This window comes from Chinchilla lanigera, unplaced genomic scaffold (assembly GCF_000276665.1).
Source record: "Chinchilla lanigera isolate Chin_1 unplaced genomic scaffold, ChiLan1.0 scaffold00094, whole genome shotgun sequence".
Lineage (NCBI taxonomy): Eukaryota > Metazoa > Chordata > Mammalia > Rodentia > Chinchillidae > Chinchilla > Chinchilla lanigera.
This window is the reverse complement of record NW_004955495.1, coordinates 1883209-1896784: the sequence shown is the minus strand read 5'-3', so window position 1 is coordinate 1896784 and position 13576 is coordinate 1883209. Positions and strand designations below refer to the sequence as shown.

Sequence of the window (13576 nt, the reverse complement as noted above, 5' to 3'; positions counted from 1 at the left end):
TGGGAATCGCGGTGGTATGAGTCCGGCCCACACTCGGACCCAGGAGCGCTGCAGCTCCCGGAGAACTGGCTGCCTGGGCGCAAGGCGCGGGGGGCTCCTCTTTTTTATTTAAAGAGATAAAATTTTCTTTTTAAACACTACCTTTGATTGCTTTGTTTTCTCTCTTTATATTTGGAGATGTCACTCCTGAAGTTTTTTTCTATAAATGTAATTACATATAGCATATGTAAGACATTACAAATTAAACTTAGTGAGTCACATTTAATGTAAAATTTTGTTAATGAAATTGAGTTGAAGTGAAGAAATCACATCAAAACTGAGTTTTTAATTATATAAAGAATACCAGATTTGAACTGGTAAGAAAGGAACATGTTTAAATTTGGTGATTTAAGAAGTGCTCTTGCCAAGAAGATTATCATAATGGAGCTGGGCATAGTGGCATACACCTAGGGTAATCCTAGCACTTGGGAGGCTGAGGCAGGAGGATTGTTGCCAGTTTGAGGGCAGCTTGGGCTACACAGTGAGTTCAAGACCAGCCTGAACTGCATAACAAGACCCTGCCTCAGAAAGTCCAAAAAAAAAAAAAGATTATCATAATGGTCACCTATAAGTTTTTTGCAAAGTGTTTTTCTTGGTAAGAAAATAAGTGTTGAAGAGCTGTGTTTCTCGGAAACTTCATATGGAACTTTTTGGCACAGTGTTTAATATGATGGGCAATCCTTTAAATACTCTGTAAAAATGATTTTGTCTTAGGCTTGTAATTTCTTTTTAAAAGACTGATTAGAGTCTAGATATGATGAAAGCTAAAATTAAACTGCAAAATTTGTATAAAGTACAGCTGTTGCTTTGAAAGTTGTAGTTGTTGGAAATAAAAAACTATAACAGATTCTGTTGTGAATGATTTTATTTCAAAAGTGAGTCATTCGAGTGTCACTGTTTTTTTGTTTTTGAGGAAACAATTAGAAAAGCTGATCTCAGAGATCTTTTGTTTCAGTATTTTTAGCAGTGAATGGATGCTATAGCATCTACTGCCAGTATGGTTTATTTTTGGTTTGTACTGTAAGCAGGTATAGTTCAGACAAAGTCACTTACATAGTGGACTTAAGATTCACTTTCTAAATGTAATAATAGAAATCCAATGGCAGATGTGAATCCTACGTTTTCTGCTAACTAGATTAAGGATATTGAGCTACTAACACAATTATGCTGTAAATCAATTTCCCTCTTATATCTGGATTCCTAAATTACTTTCTCATTTTGATTCTCATCCTCTCTGTTTTTCCAGGGACCTTTGTGGTAGTCCGGTAATGTTTACAGTCTTCAGTAATGTTTCAAGTGCATTAAATACACCAGGACCCAGGAGTTCCTGCTTATCAATGCTTTGGTTTTTGAGGTTTCAGTTACCAAAGGTCTACCACAATCTGAAAATCCAACATGCAAAATCCCAGAAATAATTTATAAGTTTCAAATTGCATGCTGTTTTGAGTGCTATGATGAAATACTGTGCCATACCACTCTCTCCTGCCTGGGAGATGAATCATCCCTTTTTCCATTGTCTGCTCATTGAAACCTGACTGTTAGTTACTTAGTTGCTGACTGGGTTCTCAGATTGACTGTAGTGGTATCACAGGGCCCATCAGGTAATCCTTATTCTATTTAAGGGTAGCACCAATATATGGAAGTAGTGCTGTGGCTGGCAATCTCATTACACTTTATAAGTGTATTATTTTAGTATTGTTAATCTTACCATACTTAATGTATAAATTAACATTGTCAGTACATAACAATGTATATATAGAATTTACTTCTCTGCAATTTTAGGCATCTGCTGAGAGTCTTAGAATTTATGCCCCATTGAAGCCATGCGGCGAGGTGAGCCGGCCCTTGGGCTGGCCCCAGGCCGCGCAGGTGCCCGGGAGGAGGGCCCCTGGTGCCCGGGAAGCCATGCGGTGGGGTGAGCTGGCCTTTGGGCCGGCCCAGGCCATGCAGGTGTTTGAGAAGTTGTATGGTGGTGTGCGCCAGCACATGCTGGCCCCCAAACCACCCACCACTGCGCAATTGAGAACTATCATGGCACAGAGAAGCAATGACACAATTGGCCCACCATTCGCTGACTGCAGAGGCTGCAGAGTGTCTGTAACTCACTACGGACGTGCGTGAATCATTCTGACATGGAGAAAACCCTGGGAATACATGCCACACAACGGGGCGCTCTTGCCCCTGCCGTTGAAAACCAGAAAGGTTCAGAGTCAGCAGAGGAGCAGCTGCTGAACAAGGACTTGGAGAACATGAGAATACAGACTAAGCTTGAAGAGTCAGAGGTCTAGTGGACTGGCATCATGAGAGCCATTGGGAAGCTGGAAACAAGGAAGACCTTGCACAATATGTGGGGAGACCCCCTGGAAGCCGTTTTTCCCGACAGTACAGGCTGTAGTGGAGGAGCGCATGGAGCTCTGGAGAGGTCTGCACTTAGATTCCTGCTGTCTGTGCTGACTGTTGGGGAGAGGACAGTAACTGGTTGTGGGGTCCCAATGTGATGGGAGGCTGGAGAGAAAAAGCTACAAAAAATGGCTTTTGCCCCAGATGCTCACTTGAGATTAGTAAGAATTGCCTCCTCAGTATTCTATAGCCATGAGGAGGAGGAGGCCAAGGAGAGAAAACAAAGAGACTGAGAAAAAGCAGCTGCTTTTGCTGCAGCACTAAGAGAAACAGACCCTAAGTCTGATTCTCGGGGCTCCAAGAAGAACTTGACAACTGCATTCATCTGCTACTACTGTTAAAAGCCAGGCCACCTCAAGAGGAACTGCCCTAAGAGGCCCCCTGGGCCATGCCCTGAATGCAAAGGAGACCACTGGAGATCAGTCTGTCTTCTGAAGCGGAGGCTCCGGAGCTCAGACCCATCCTGCCAGTTAGTCCAACAGGAATGAGGGGTCCTGGGGCATACTCTGCCTTCTCCCTCTGGCCAGACTGTTATCTCCAAGGAGGAGCCCCTGGTAATCATGCCTATGGAGGAAAAAGAAAACAGCTTGTTGCTAAACACAGGTGCAAGTCTCTCGGTCCTTCTTTTCAATGCTGGGTTTCCTTCTAGCTGTCACACCTCAGTGAAAGGAGTCACTGATGAGGAGGTAATCTGCTATTTTTGACAACCCTTGGGCTGTAACTACTTGTTAGATCTTTCTTGCGTATCTTTGTTTTCCTGAGAAACCACTTTGAAGATAGCAACATGTATTATAGCAGTCATTGATATTTTCCTTCTATCTGTCCATTACTCTGTAATGTTTGTATTGTTCCTATGCTATTTCATTAATGGATGTATGTTTATCATTATGTGTTTCCTACAATAACCATTGAGAATAGTTAATGATTACTCAATTGGTCACTCATGTATAGCTCTATTTATTTTCTTTAGAAGCCACTTTGAAGATACCAAAGTATAGTGCAACAACTATTGATAATCTCCTACACTCTTTTGTCTGTAACTCACTATTATTTGTCTATTTGTTTTCCTGAGAAACTACCTTGTAGATAACAATATGTAAAACAATAACCACTGATAATTTCCTATCACTTTGTCTGTAATTTGGTAAGCCCCCCCTATTATTATGTTATCCTTCTTTTACTCTTTAAAATAATAATAATAAAAAAGAATTTATCCCCCATGGGTACAGGTAGATTAGTGTGCTTAGTACTGCATTTATGGATCCTCCCTGACTTGTATCATATATGAACTACATATTAAGAACTTTAATTTTTTATATTAAAGTGCTTGGCCTCTGATAGGTTTATTAACATGTTTATTTATAAATGCTAAGACGGTTTTACCTAGGCAGTGAGTGTATTAACTCTTCTGAGTATAAATTTGAGCAAAACAGAATGCTAGAGATAATAGGAATATAACACAAGTAAAAAGTCCTTTTTTTCATGGAAATTTAAAGCATAGTTAGGGAAACCCCTGGGTCTTAAAGTAACAGTGTAAAAGTTAGGTTAAGAATCCAGTGAAAATACAGTTTTGAGTTCTTTCCAAAGAACTATTGGGGAGTCTTTAGTGTTACCAATTTTAGAGCTCCTTTCTTCACCAGGTGGGTGGAGAAGAAAACTTTAACAGAGGGAGAAGTACATAGATTGTGATGACTGGGGCACATGGTATGAACAAGGAGTGGACATCTTGAAATTGTGAAGATAGTTCTGGTAGTTTGACTGCAGTGACTAGTTTTTATGTGGAAATGTTAGTGCAGGGGACCTGACCAGGATCCTCTACTGCCTGTATAAGGGGTATGGTGAAGAATAAAGAAAAAACAGAAACAAATTTAGTAGTTCTTAAAAGGGGGGCAAAGACGAAAGAACTCTTTGGCTGTGATCCACTTTTATTTTTTCTAGTGAAAAGTTCAGAGGGAGGGGTAGGGTGCTTTTTCTGGAAACAGCATCAAAGGAGTGGTGGAATGGGCAAGTTTAACATCATAAAAGAAACAAGTTAAGATCCTTTCCCAAACGGGGGTGGGGGGGGTGGGGGGGCCTGAGGGTCAGGATAGGCACCAGCTGCAGCAGGGACTGGTCAAGGCCACGGAGCCAGGGGAGGAGGCCGGATTGGCTTCTGAAGCCGATAGGAAGCTGCAAACCAAGTCCCGACAGCTCTTCTGTCTCTGAGTGCAGCCCAAGGTCAAGGTGGGAGGGGGGGCGCAGCAGGCCGCCTCACCCACACGTCAAACAGGAAGCGTCCCCAACAGCCCGGGATTACGAGGCCCAAGGGAGACTCCCAGGGGAGGCAGGTTCACCTGCGGGCCTCGGAGCTTCCCGGTGGCTGCAGTCTCGGGTAATCTTTAATCAGTGCTGGTTATAAGTCATGGTTCACTGAAACCAGTCTGGGTAGGAAGCCGGGCGGCCCCGGTCTCGCACGGGCAGAGGGGAGACCAGCCTCGAGGCCTCACAGGAAGGACAGCTGTGCCACAGCCATACGAGGCACCATGGACCATAGGAGCACACCATCACCCCCACTTGCAGATGAGGAAACTGAGGCACAGAACAGCAAGCTGCCCGCTGGAGTCCTGGCCAGGGAGCGCTAACAGGCTGGCTCCAGAGTCAGTGTACGGAGCTCGCAGCTTTAGGAGTGACCTCTCAGGGCCAGCACACTCCTGCCGCACCTCCGGGTACCTTCCTACCTCCCCAGCCCGGGCACCTCTGCCCCGCACCCCACAGCGGCACGCAGGCAGGTACCACAGCCCTCGCTGCCGCCCTCCCAGGCTGCTGCCGGCCCCTTCCCATGCGCCCCGCCCAGCCCCCCAAACAGCCCCAGTTAGCTGCTCCTCGTGGCCCCAGCACCAAGGCAGATCCAGGACCCAATGGGCCGGCCCCTCCCAGCCTGTCCACAGCACCTCCGGGTCCAGGCGGGGTGAGCACCGTGCTGGAGCACCCTGGCTGCCTCCCTAGAGAAGGGGCAGGTCCCTCCCGCACCCGGCACCCGCACCCCACCCAGCCTGACAGGATCCGGCGCCACGCAATCCCCTCCCCCACCCTGGTGGCCCAACCACTCCCAGCACCTGCTCCGCCTCCCCCATCAGCAGCCACACCGCGTCTGAGGCCACAGTCCCCAAGGCCGGCTTCAGGTCACACTTCAGGACTGTGCCCTTGGGCGAGGATCCCGAGGCCTCGCTCATCTGCAGAGTGGGGCTCCGGCACCCGCATTCAAGCAGCCCCGGGAGAGCCCCAGAGCGCTCCCCGCCCCGGTTTCCTGGTTTCTGTCCCTCCATTAGCCGCTCCGTGCCTACCCCACCCGCGCCCGAGCTCCCTCAGCCACTGCCCGGCCCCACCTGGGGGCAGCTTCAGCTCCAAGGCCGGCCCCCAGAGAAGTGGGGCGCCCTGCCCCTGGCTATACATGCTCCCCCCACTCCTGGCAGGTGGCGATGGTACGGCCCATCCCCTGACCACACGGTGACACACTCAGGGCTCGGTGGCCCCGTGCTGGGTGACGGCCCCTGTGTGGGTGACACGGGAACCCCCCGGCCCCCACCACAACCACAGGCAGGGATCATCCAGCGCCAAACGCAGGCCGATCTGTTCTGTAACAAGCAGACCCCGAATGAGCTGAAAAAACACAAAGCCACAGCCATGTGGGCAGTAGCGCTAGCATGGGCCCGGTGTGGGCCTGGCACAGGTACCTCCACTTGGAGGGCAGGAAACACGGCCCTGCGCGGGGTGCCTCCCCCACCCGCTCGGGAAGGCTTCCCCAAGCGTGGCCCAGGTCCACCAGCTGTAGCAACATTTCAGGAAAAATGCAAACGATCGCCTCTCCACCCTCAATCGATGAATGGGAAACAAGAACCCAATGTGGCCCAACTGACCATATACATCAGGATTAACGTCTGAAACCCGTCTGAAACCCGCTGCTCTGCCACACAACTGACTGGACGCCAAGTCAAAGGAGGCAGCCCACTGGCCAGCCTGTGACCTATCACAAGGCAGCATTCCCAAAGAGAGGGTTCTCAGCCAATCCGCTGCCCTCTTTGAAGCCACACCCCACAGGCTGGGCTGGGCGGGGTCAGGATAAAAGTGAGCAGCTTAGGTCAAGAGCTAAATCGGCATGGATAGCCTGGGTGAGGGTCCCTGTGACCTGGAGGGTCCTGGTCGTGGCTGAGGCTATTGAGAGACATGCTGTCATCTAGCTGGGCTTTGGTCCACCCATCTATGAAACCAGCTGCAGAAGCTACCTGGAGACAACGGCTAAGATGTGAGTAGGGACTGGGCCTGCTCCGGCAGCGCACCGCCCTGATGCTTCCCTTAGGGCCTGTCTTCTCTGCGCAGAGCCGCGGAGCTGTGCGCTGAAGCATTTTGGGCTGATACGCACTGCTGATTTCGAGAGGGTTCAGTAAAATCTCCACATCTGTCCCTGGCCACAGCTGAGGATGCTGGGGTAGAAGCACGGGTTTTCACTGCGCTGTTTTTCACTCGAGGACACAGCCCTGGACCCCAGACTCTGCCCAGCTCTGGCTCCTCCTGGGCACCAGATCCGATTTCACTTCCTACAGAAGCTACTGGCCCCCGCACCATACCTGTTTTTGAGAAGATGAGCTGCAGAATGAGAGGCCGCCTGGTGACAATTCCTGAACCTCGGGGAAGGAAGTCCCTGTGAGGGGAGAAAGGGACAGAAGTTACTCACATGTCCGGCGCTGGAAGGGCAGGAAGTGTGACCACACATGGTGGGGCAACTATGTCTTGCAAACCTCAGCAAAGACACCAGTCCCAGCTGGGCCCCGGGGAGCCCTCGCGCCTGGAGGGTCCTGAGGCCTGGGGGTGGAGAAGGGTGAGGGTCACGGGGACAGAACCGCTCCCCTCAGACCCTTCAGGCCCTATGGAAGGCCCACTCCTTGATGAATATTTAGGCAATGTTCATGTTTAAAAGAGATTGGGCATGGTGATATACATCTGAAATCCCAGCATTTAGGAGGCTGAGGCAAGAGAATGGCAAACACCAGCTCAAACAGCTTATCAAGACCCTGTCTCAAAATAAAATATTAAAGTGCTGGGTGTGATGGCACATGCCTGTAATCCCCCAGCACTCAGGAGGCTGAGGCAGGAGGATTGCTCCAAGTCTTGAGACCAGTCTGGGCTACAGAGTGAGCTCAAGGCTAGCCTGAACTGCATAGGGAGACCCTGTCTCAAATAGACAAACAAACAAATTAAATAAATAAATAAATAAAATATTAAAAATGGCCAGCTCAGTATGTCCTGGGTTCACCCCCAGTACCAAAGGAAAAAAACCAGAGAGATCTCAAAACACTTCCTGTTTTAAACAACTGTCGTGCCTGTATGGCATAAGGCAAAATAAAAGTAAAGACATTAATGATACATGATGGTGTGGTTTGTGTCCAGAAAAGATACATTCAGAGGCAGGAGGCCGGTCAGTGGTTGCCTGGGGGTGGGAACAGGAATTGATTGCGAAGGGAGGACAAGGCCTTTGGGAGGATGAGGACGGTTTAACCAGTACTGTGACAAGGTTCACTGACAAGTTCACTGGGATTTTACTGAAATTCAGAGTACACGCGCTGTGTAGGTGATGTAAGGGATCCTGTATACTTCACTGAGGAAACGTACGACCACCGTAGAAGAGAGTGGCCAGCACTGACCTCCTCTGCATACACCTGGACAGTGGTAGCGTGAGAAGCCCACCAGCCGGTCTCCACCTCTGAGAAAGGGAAGCGAGAGCGCCTGTGGTCACTCAGAATTGGCGTGTTTAGGGTACTCTGAAGCTGCCGGGCGTGGTGGCGCATGCCTGTAGTCCCAGCACGTGGGAGGCTGAGGCGGGAGGAAGCTTCCTGAGTGTAAGGGCTCCAGACCAGCCTAGGCAGCGTAGGGAGACCCTGCAGAGCACGGGACAACTGACACTGAGCAAATGTGTCCGTGTACAGCAAATAGCAGGGGGCGTCACTGGCCAAATGCACACCAAATTGGAAGGGCGGGGAGGGGAGACACAGGACACACACGATGCAGTCCCTGCCTCGAGGGACCCCAGGGGGCTCAGCCTGGGCCGGGCGAGAACCGCTGGAACACTCAGCCGTGTGCAGCGTGTGGGTGGCAGGTGGCAGCAGCACGCGATGGGGCGAGGAGCCCGGGCAGTGACCCCAGGACACGGGCCAGCGTCTGGGCCTCCACAGGCAGCAGGGCCAGGCGCTGAGGTCCCAGAGCCGCTCAGCGGCGGGCAGGCCCGGCGTGGGGGTGCCTGGTCACCTGGCCCCCACCTGGCCCTGTTATAACAGATGCAACCCCGGTGACCGTGAGGGCAGGCAGCGATGTGGAGGCAGAGCAGGCTAGCGGGAGGGAGAGCCGGGGCCTGGGCAGACCCAGGGCAGAGTAGGCGGGTGTGGCCGGGGGGTGGGTGGGACAGAGAAGAATCGGCAAGGGCAAGAGGAAGTGGGACAGTGGGGAGAGGCCCCCGAGACCAGCGTCAGCCCTGCAGGACATGGCTTTCACCCCGGCATCCTGTCACCTACAGCCCCTGGCGGCAACGGCAACTCTGTACACCCCAACGCTACGGGCCACGGCGCCGCACCGAGGACGGGTGACAGCACCGAAGGCCCTGCCTGCCCCGAGCTGTGACCTGTCCTCTGTACCCACCGCCTCCCATCTGGGCAGCGAGGAGGCCGAGGCAGGAAGCCCGTCTGTGCTGAGTGCCGTGGCTTGCCCACACTCAGAGGTGTCTCTGGGCACTGTGATGGCGCAGGCACTGTGGGCCGTGAGGGTTCAGGCTGGACTGCGCTGGCCTGGGAGGGGCCTTAAGGGGGAAGCGAGGGGGCAGGCCACAGGGTCACCAGCACCAGTATCGGCTCCCCTGCTCTACCTCTCTGGTGACTTTTTGTTTTTTGTTTTGTTCTTTTGTACCGGGAATCGAACTTAGGACCTTATGCTTGCTAGGCAGGCGCTTGTGCCGCTGAGCTATACCCCCGGCCCTCTGGTGACTTTTTAAGCATGAACACAGGGACCGATCAACCAGCGGTCAGAAGACAGGAAGCTGGGCATAGTGGCACATGCCTATAACCCCAGCACTAGGGAGACTGAAGCAGGAGGATCACCAAGTTTAGCCAGACCCCGTCTCGAAAAAGAAACATAAGGAAGAGCAGCCGTGCTTGGATCACCAGCACCCCCTGTGCCGGGCTGTCCTGTGGGGCAGGCGGGTCTGGGCTCCGTCCTTGGGCATCGCTGAGGCGTGTTCTGTTAATGCACGTCGCGTGCCCAGTGGCACAGATGGAGCCCCGTGTGTGCAGTGTCTCACCAGGACACAAGGCTGCCCAGACTGGGGCGTCCCCAAGTGGTCTGGAGACTCCCACGGCAGCTGTCACATCTGTCCTTGTTTCTCTGGCTGAGTCACAGGGCGGCTTTGGACCTGAACAGGCAAAACTGGTCTCTGGGGACACAAATTAGCGGCGGTTTGCTTTGGGGGAACTGACTGAGGAGCAGAGGGCTTTGGGGGTGATGACACTGCCTCTGTCCGGTGGACACCAGGGTGCATGCGTTTGTGAGACATCAATGTGTGTGCTTAAGGCCTGTGCCATTCACTGGAGCAAAGTAAAATCTCAGCAAAAGGTCGTGGGGAGGAGGTTAGAGCCCAGGGGCAGGCTGTGTACTTCTGTGTGTGAGGCTCTGGGTTCGAGCCCCAGCACTTAAAAAAAAACAAACCAAAAAACAAAGGTGTGCCTGGGGTAGAGCACTTCATAGGAAAGAAAAAGGTCTGGAAAAGAAATCAGACATAAAAGCAGAGTGGCCATGCCATTCAAATGTACCCTTGGACCCCAGCACAGTGACACATAACGGTAATCCCAGCTATTCAGAAGGCTGAGGCAGGAGGATCACAAATTTGAGTCCAGCCTAATCAACTCAGCTAGCAAAACCTTGCCTCAAAATCAAAAACAACACAAATGTGCCCACAGTGTCCTTACAATTAGAAGAAAAGCTCAGCACTAAAGAACTTAAAGCCTAGAAAAGGGGGAGGGGACTAGTTAAATAATTACAGCCCATCGGCAGGGAAGAAAGCGCCTTTCATCTCCTGACAAGGAACTTCCTCCTGGGTGCAGCAAGGGAGGAGGGGGGAAAGGTGCAGAAGAATGTCTTTTTGCCACTAAAGAAAACAAAAAACGGACACAATAGCGTCAGGGAGCCTGGCGGGCAGGGGAGGGAGGCACTGAGTGTTCTGGGACACTGATGAACTGTGTTTCACACGCATGGATTACTGCATCTAAAAAACTCAGTTTTAAAACAGAGAAGCTGCTGGGTGTGAAGGTGCACACCTGTCATCCCAGCACCTAGGAGGCTGAGGCAGGAGGACTTCTGCAAGTTCAACATCAGACTAAGAGACACAGCAAGAGCCTGTCTCTTGACCCTTCCTGCCAAAAAATTAAAACAAGGCACCTGAAGGCCTTGTGCACTCGCTGTATATAAAGCAAGGAGCTAAGGGCTGCCCTGGAGTCGCACGCTGACTGCGAGCACATCAGAGAGATGGGTCTGCTAGAGCCACCTCACAGGAGCAATTGAGGCACAGAGGGTGGGCACCTGCCGCAGGACACAGCAGCCCACAGACCGGACCCTGCGTGGCCCCGGGCTGACTGGCAGGACAAGGAAGCCACAGCACCTCCCTCTAGGCCTCTGGCGTGGCCTTGCGTGTGCTGCCCTGTGACTGCGCTAGGGGTGCGTCTGGGCGCCAGGCACCGTGAGGACAATGGTGATGCCCTAGAAGCCACCAGCATCCAGCCCAGACAAGGGACAATCAGAGCTGCAGAAGAATAAGAGCGGGCACGATGCCCAAAGGAGGCTCTGGCCCTGCAGAAGGCTGCTGGCTGGGGCTGGGGCTGGAGCTGGGGCTGGGTAAGAGTGACAGAGAAGGACACACCCCAGGCACAAGAGGCCAGGGACAGGTGGCCAGGAGGGGCCAGGCCAGGCCAGCAGGAGCTGGAGACTCCAGCAGTGGCGCTTCCTGAAGCTCCCACACTGAGCCTACTGCGGGGCGGAAAACGGCCTCCCAGGAGCCTCAGGGGTCACTGAGAAGACGCCTGGCCCCAAAGGCTTCTAGGGACACTGCAGTACTCGTGGGGACGCCAGGAACGTCTCCCCAGCAGTTCTGCCCGGACACAGAACGCCGACAGCCTCATCGGCTTCTCCTGCCCTGGCCCCCACACTCCCCCAGGTCACCAAGTCCCTCCTGGTCCCTGGAAGAAGCCACCCGGCGCCTCTCCTCCGCTGCTGGCACCAGAGCACACAGGCTGTGCTGTGCTCCAGCCCCAGTGCAGCCACCTCGGCGCTGGCGGGCCTCGGCCAGGCTGCCCTGCCTCTCTGGCCTGAGCTCACTGCTCCCCATGCGCCAGCCAGCTGTCTTGGCACTCGGCCGCTCCTCGCCTGGGGCACCCAAGTGCTGCGCCCAGTGCGCGGATCCCCAGGCTTGAGCAGGCGCCGGCACGCCGTAGGTGCTCGATTCAGGGTCAGCCCTTGTCCCCTGCAGCCCTGCAGTCCTTCCCTATCACTTTACAGAGATGGAGCCTCCCTCCTGCAGAGGCCCAGGCCAGTCCTGCCCCAGGTTCGGGGTGGCCCGGCTCACCCTGGCCTGGCCCCTGCAGGACTGGCGCTCTGGCCTCCCAGCCCTCGCAGCAGCTGTTCCCTGTGCCAGGAAACCCGTCCCACAGGCCCGGCCCACCTCACCAAGGTCAGAGGCTGTGGCGGGTGCCTGCCGCCCTCTCCCAGTCCGGCTGGGCCGGCCTAGGAGGCGGCTGGCACACACCAAGTGCCTGGGGCGACCGGCCCAGCTCTGTCTTCGGGGCTGTGTGACCACAGGCAGGTCGCCACCACCTCTCTCTGGGCACTAGAGCGGCCATCTGGAGGACAGGAGGATGTCTGCACATGCAGCTGACCGCTGGGCCTGCTGCCAACTCACGCCAGGCCCTCGAGCTGTCCTAGGCGGCTAAGATGCGCCACCTCCAGAAGGTGCCAGGAGTGGGACGGGCCCGTCAGGCCAGGCTGTTCATCTGTCCTCTTTTGCTGGAGCGCAAGGCTCCCAGGAACCCTGACTCTGAGCCCCCGTGAGGGTGGGGACGGCCACATGCTGGAAGAATGGAGGATGGAGGCCCAGGCCTTGGGGCGGGGCGGGGAGGGAGCCACAAGCCGGTGGGGACCGGGCAGCCGGAAGCCTAGGTCCCCTGTCAACTGGGCGGCCTGGCCCTCCCAGCACCACATCCGCACAAGACCCGGAGGGGCAGCGAGGGTGCACCATGGGGCCCCCGGGGTCCCCCTCCAGGGCCCAGCAGGGGCAGCTGAGGCGGCACCAGCGAGGAAGGACGCAGCAGGCGGGTGCGCAGGACACCAGAACCGAGGAGAGGCTGCAGCACAGCACTTGGCTCCTCCGCGGCCGGCCCCGCCCCCAGCACCCCTAGGAGGGCTCCTGGGCGGACGCTGGAACCGCTCTCCCCGCCCGACCAGGCCAGGCCAGGCCGGCACGGTCAGCACAGGCCTGGGCTCCTGCTGTGCCTTGCCCCACCTCCCGCTTCTCGTTCACATGGAGCCTGAGCTGCTCAGTTCTGTCCATATCCACGGCCACTGATTGGTCCCGGCACCACGCGCCTGCACCTGCCCTCCACGCTGTCATCCCCTCACCGCAGCCACAGACGCGTGTGGACACTGAGTCAGCTCGGCCCCTTCTTTGTTGCAGCCTCTGAGGGTGGTGAGGAACATAGCCAAGGCGTCCCCTGCCCCCGAGATGGGCCCCAGGACCACATACCTGCTCCTCCCCCATCCTAGCCCACTTGCTCTGCTCTGCCTACACAGGCCCCTCCTTATTCCCAAACACTGGGCAGAGCTCACCCCAGGACCTTTGCACAGCCTGCTCCCTTGGCCAGCAACCTCCTTCCCACAGTGTTCATGAAGCAAGCGGGCAACTCCCAGCCCAACTACCTGTCCCCACCACAGCCATCTGTAGGGGATGGTGACTCTTAGCATATCATTTGTAAGATAGAGTAAGTCTAGTCTTAGTACAAGCCTCAAAATGTGTCTTGAGAAACATCCCAGAGGGGTTGTAAGAAGTTAACTTTACAGTCGACTTTGCCCTGGA

The 13576-nt window shown here is 54.2% G+C and overlaps 1 protein-coding gene across 6 annotated transcripts in view; it reads right to left on the bottom strand.

The window, feature by feature from the left end:
* Positions 1–13576, bottom strand: part of Dnm2 (dynamin 2) — a 73946-nt gene that overhangs the window by 37805 nt on the left and 22565 nt on the right. For all 6 annotated transcript variants that reach the window (XM_005405626.2, XM_005405628.2, XM_005405630.2 and 3 more), the window contains exon 2: positions 7044–7117. In XM_005405626.2, the coding sequence (XP_005405683.1) occupies positions 7044–7117 (74 nt within the window). The remainder of the gene's footprint in view (positions 1–7043; positions 7118–13576) is intronic.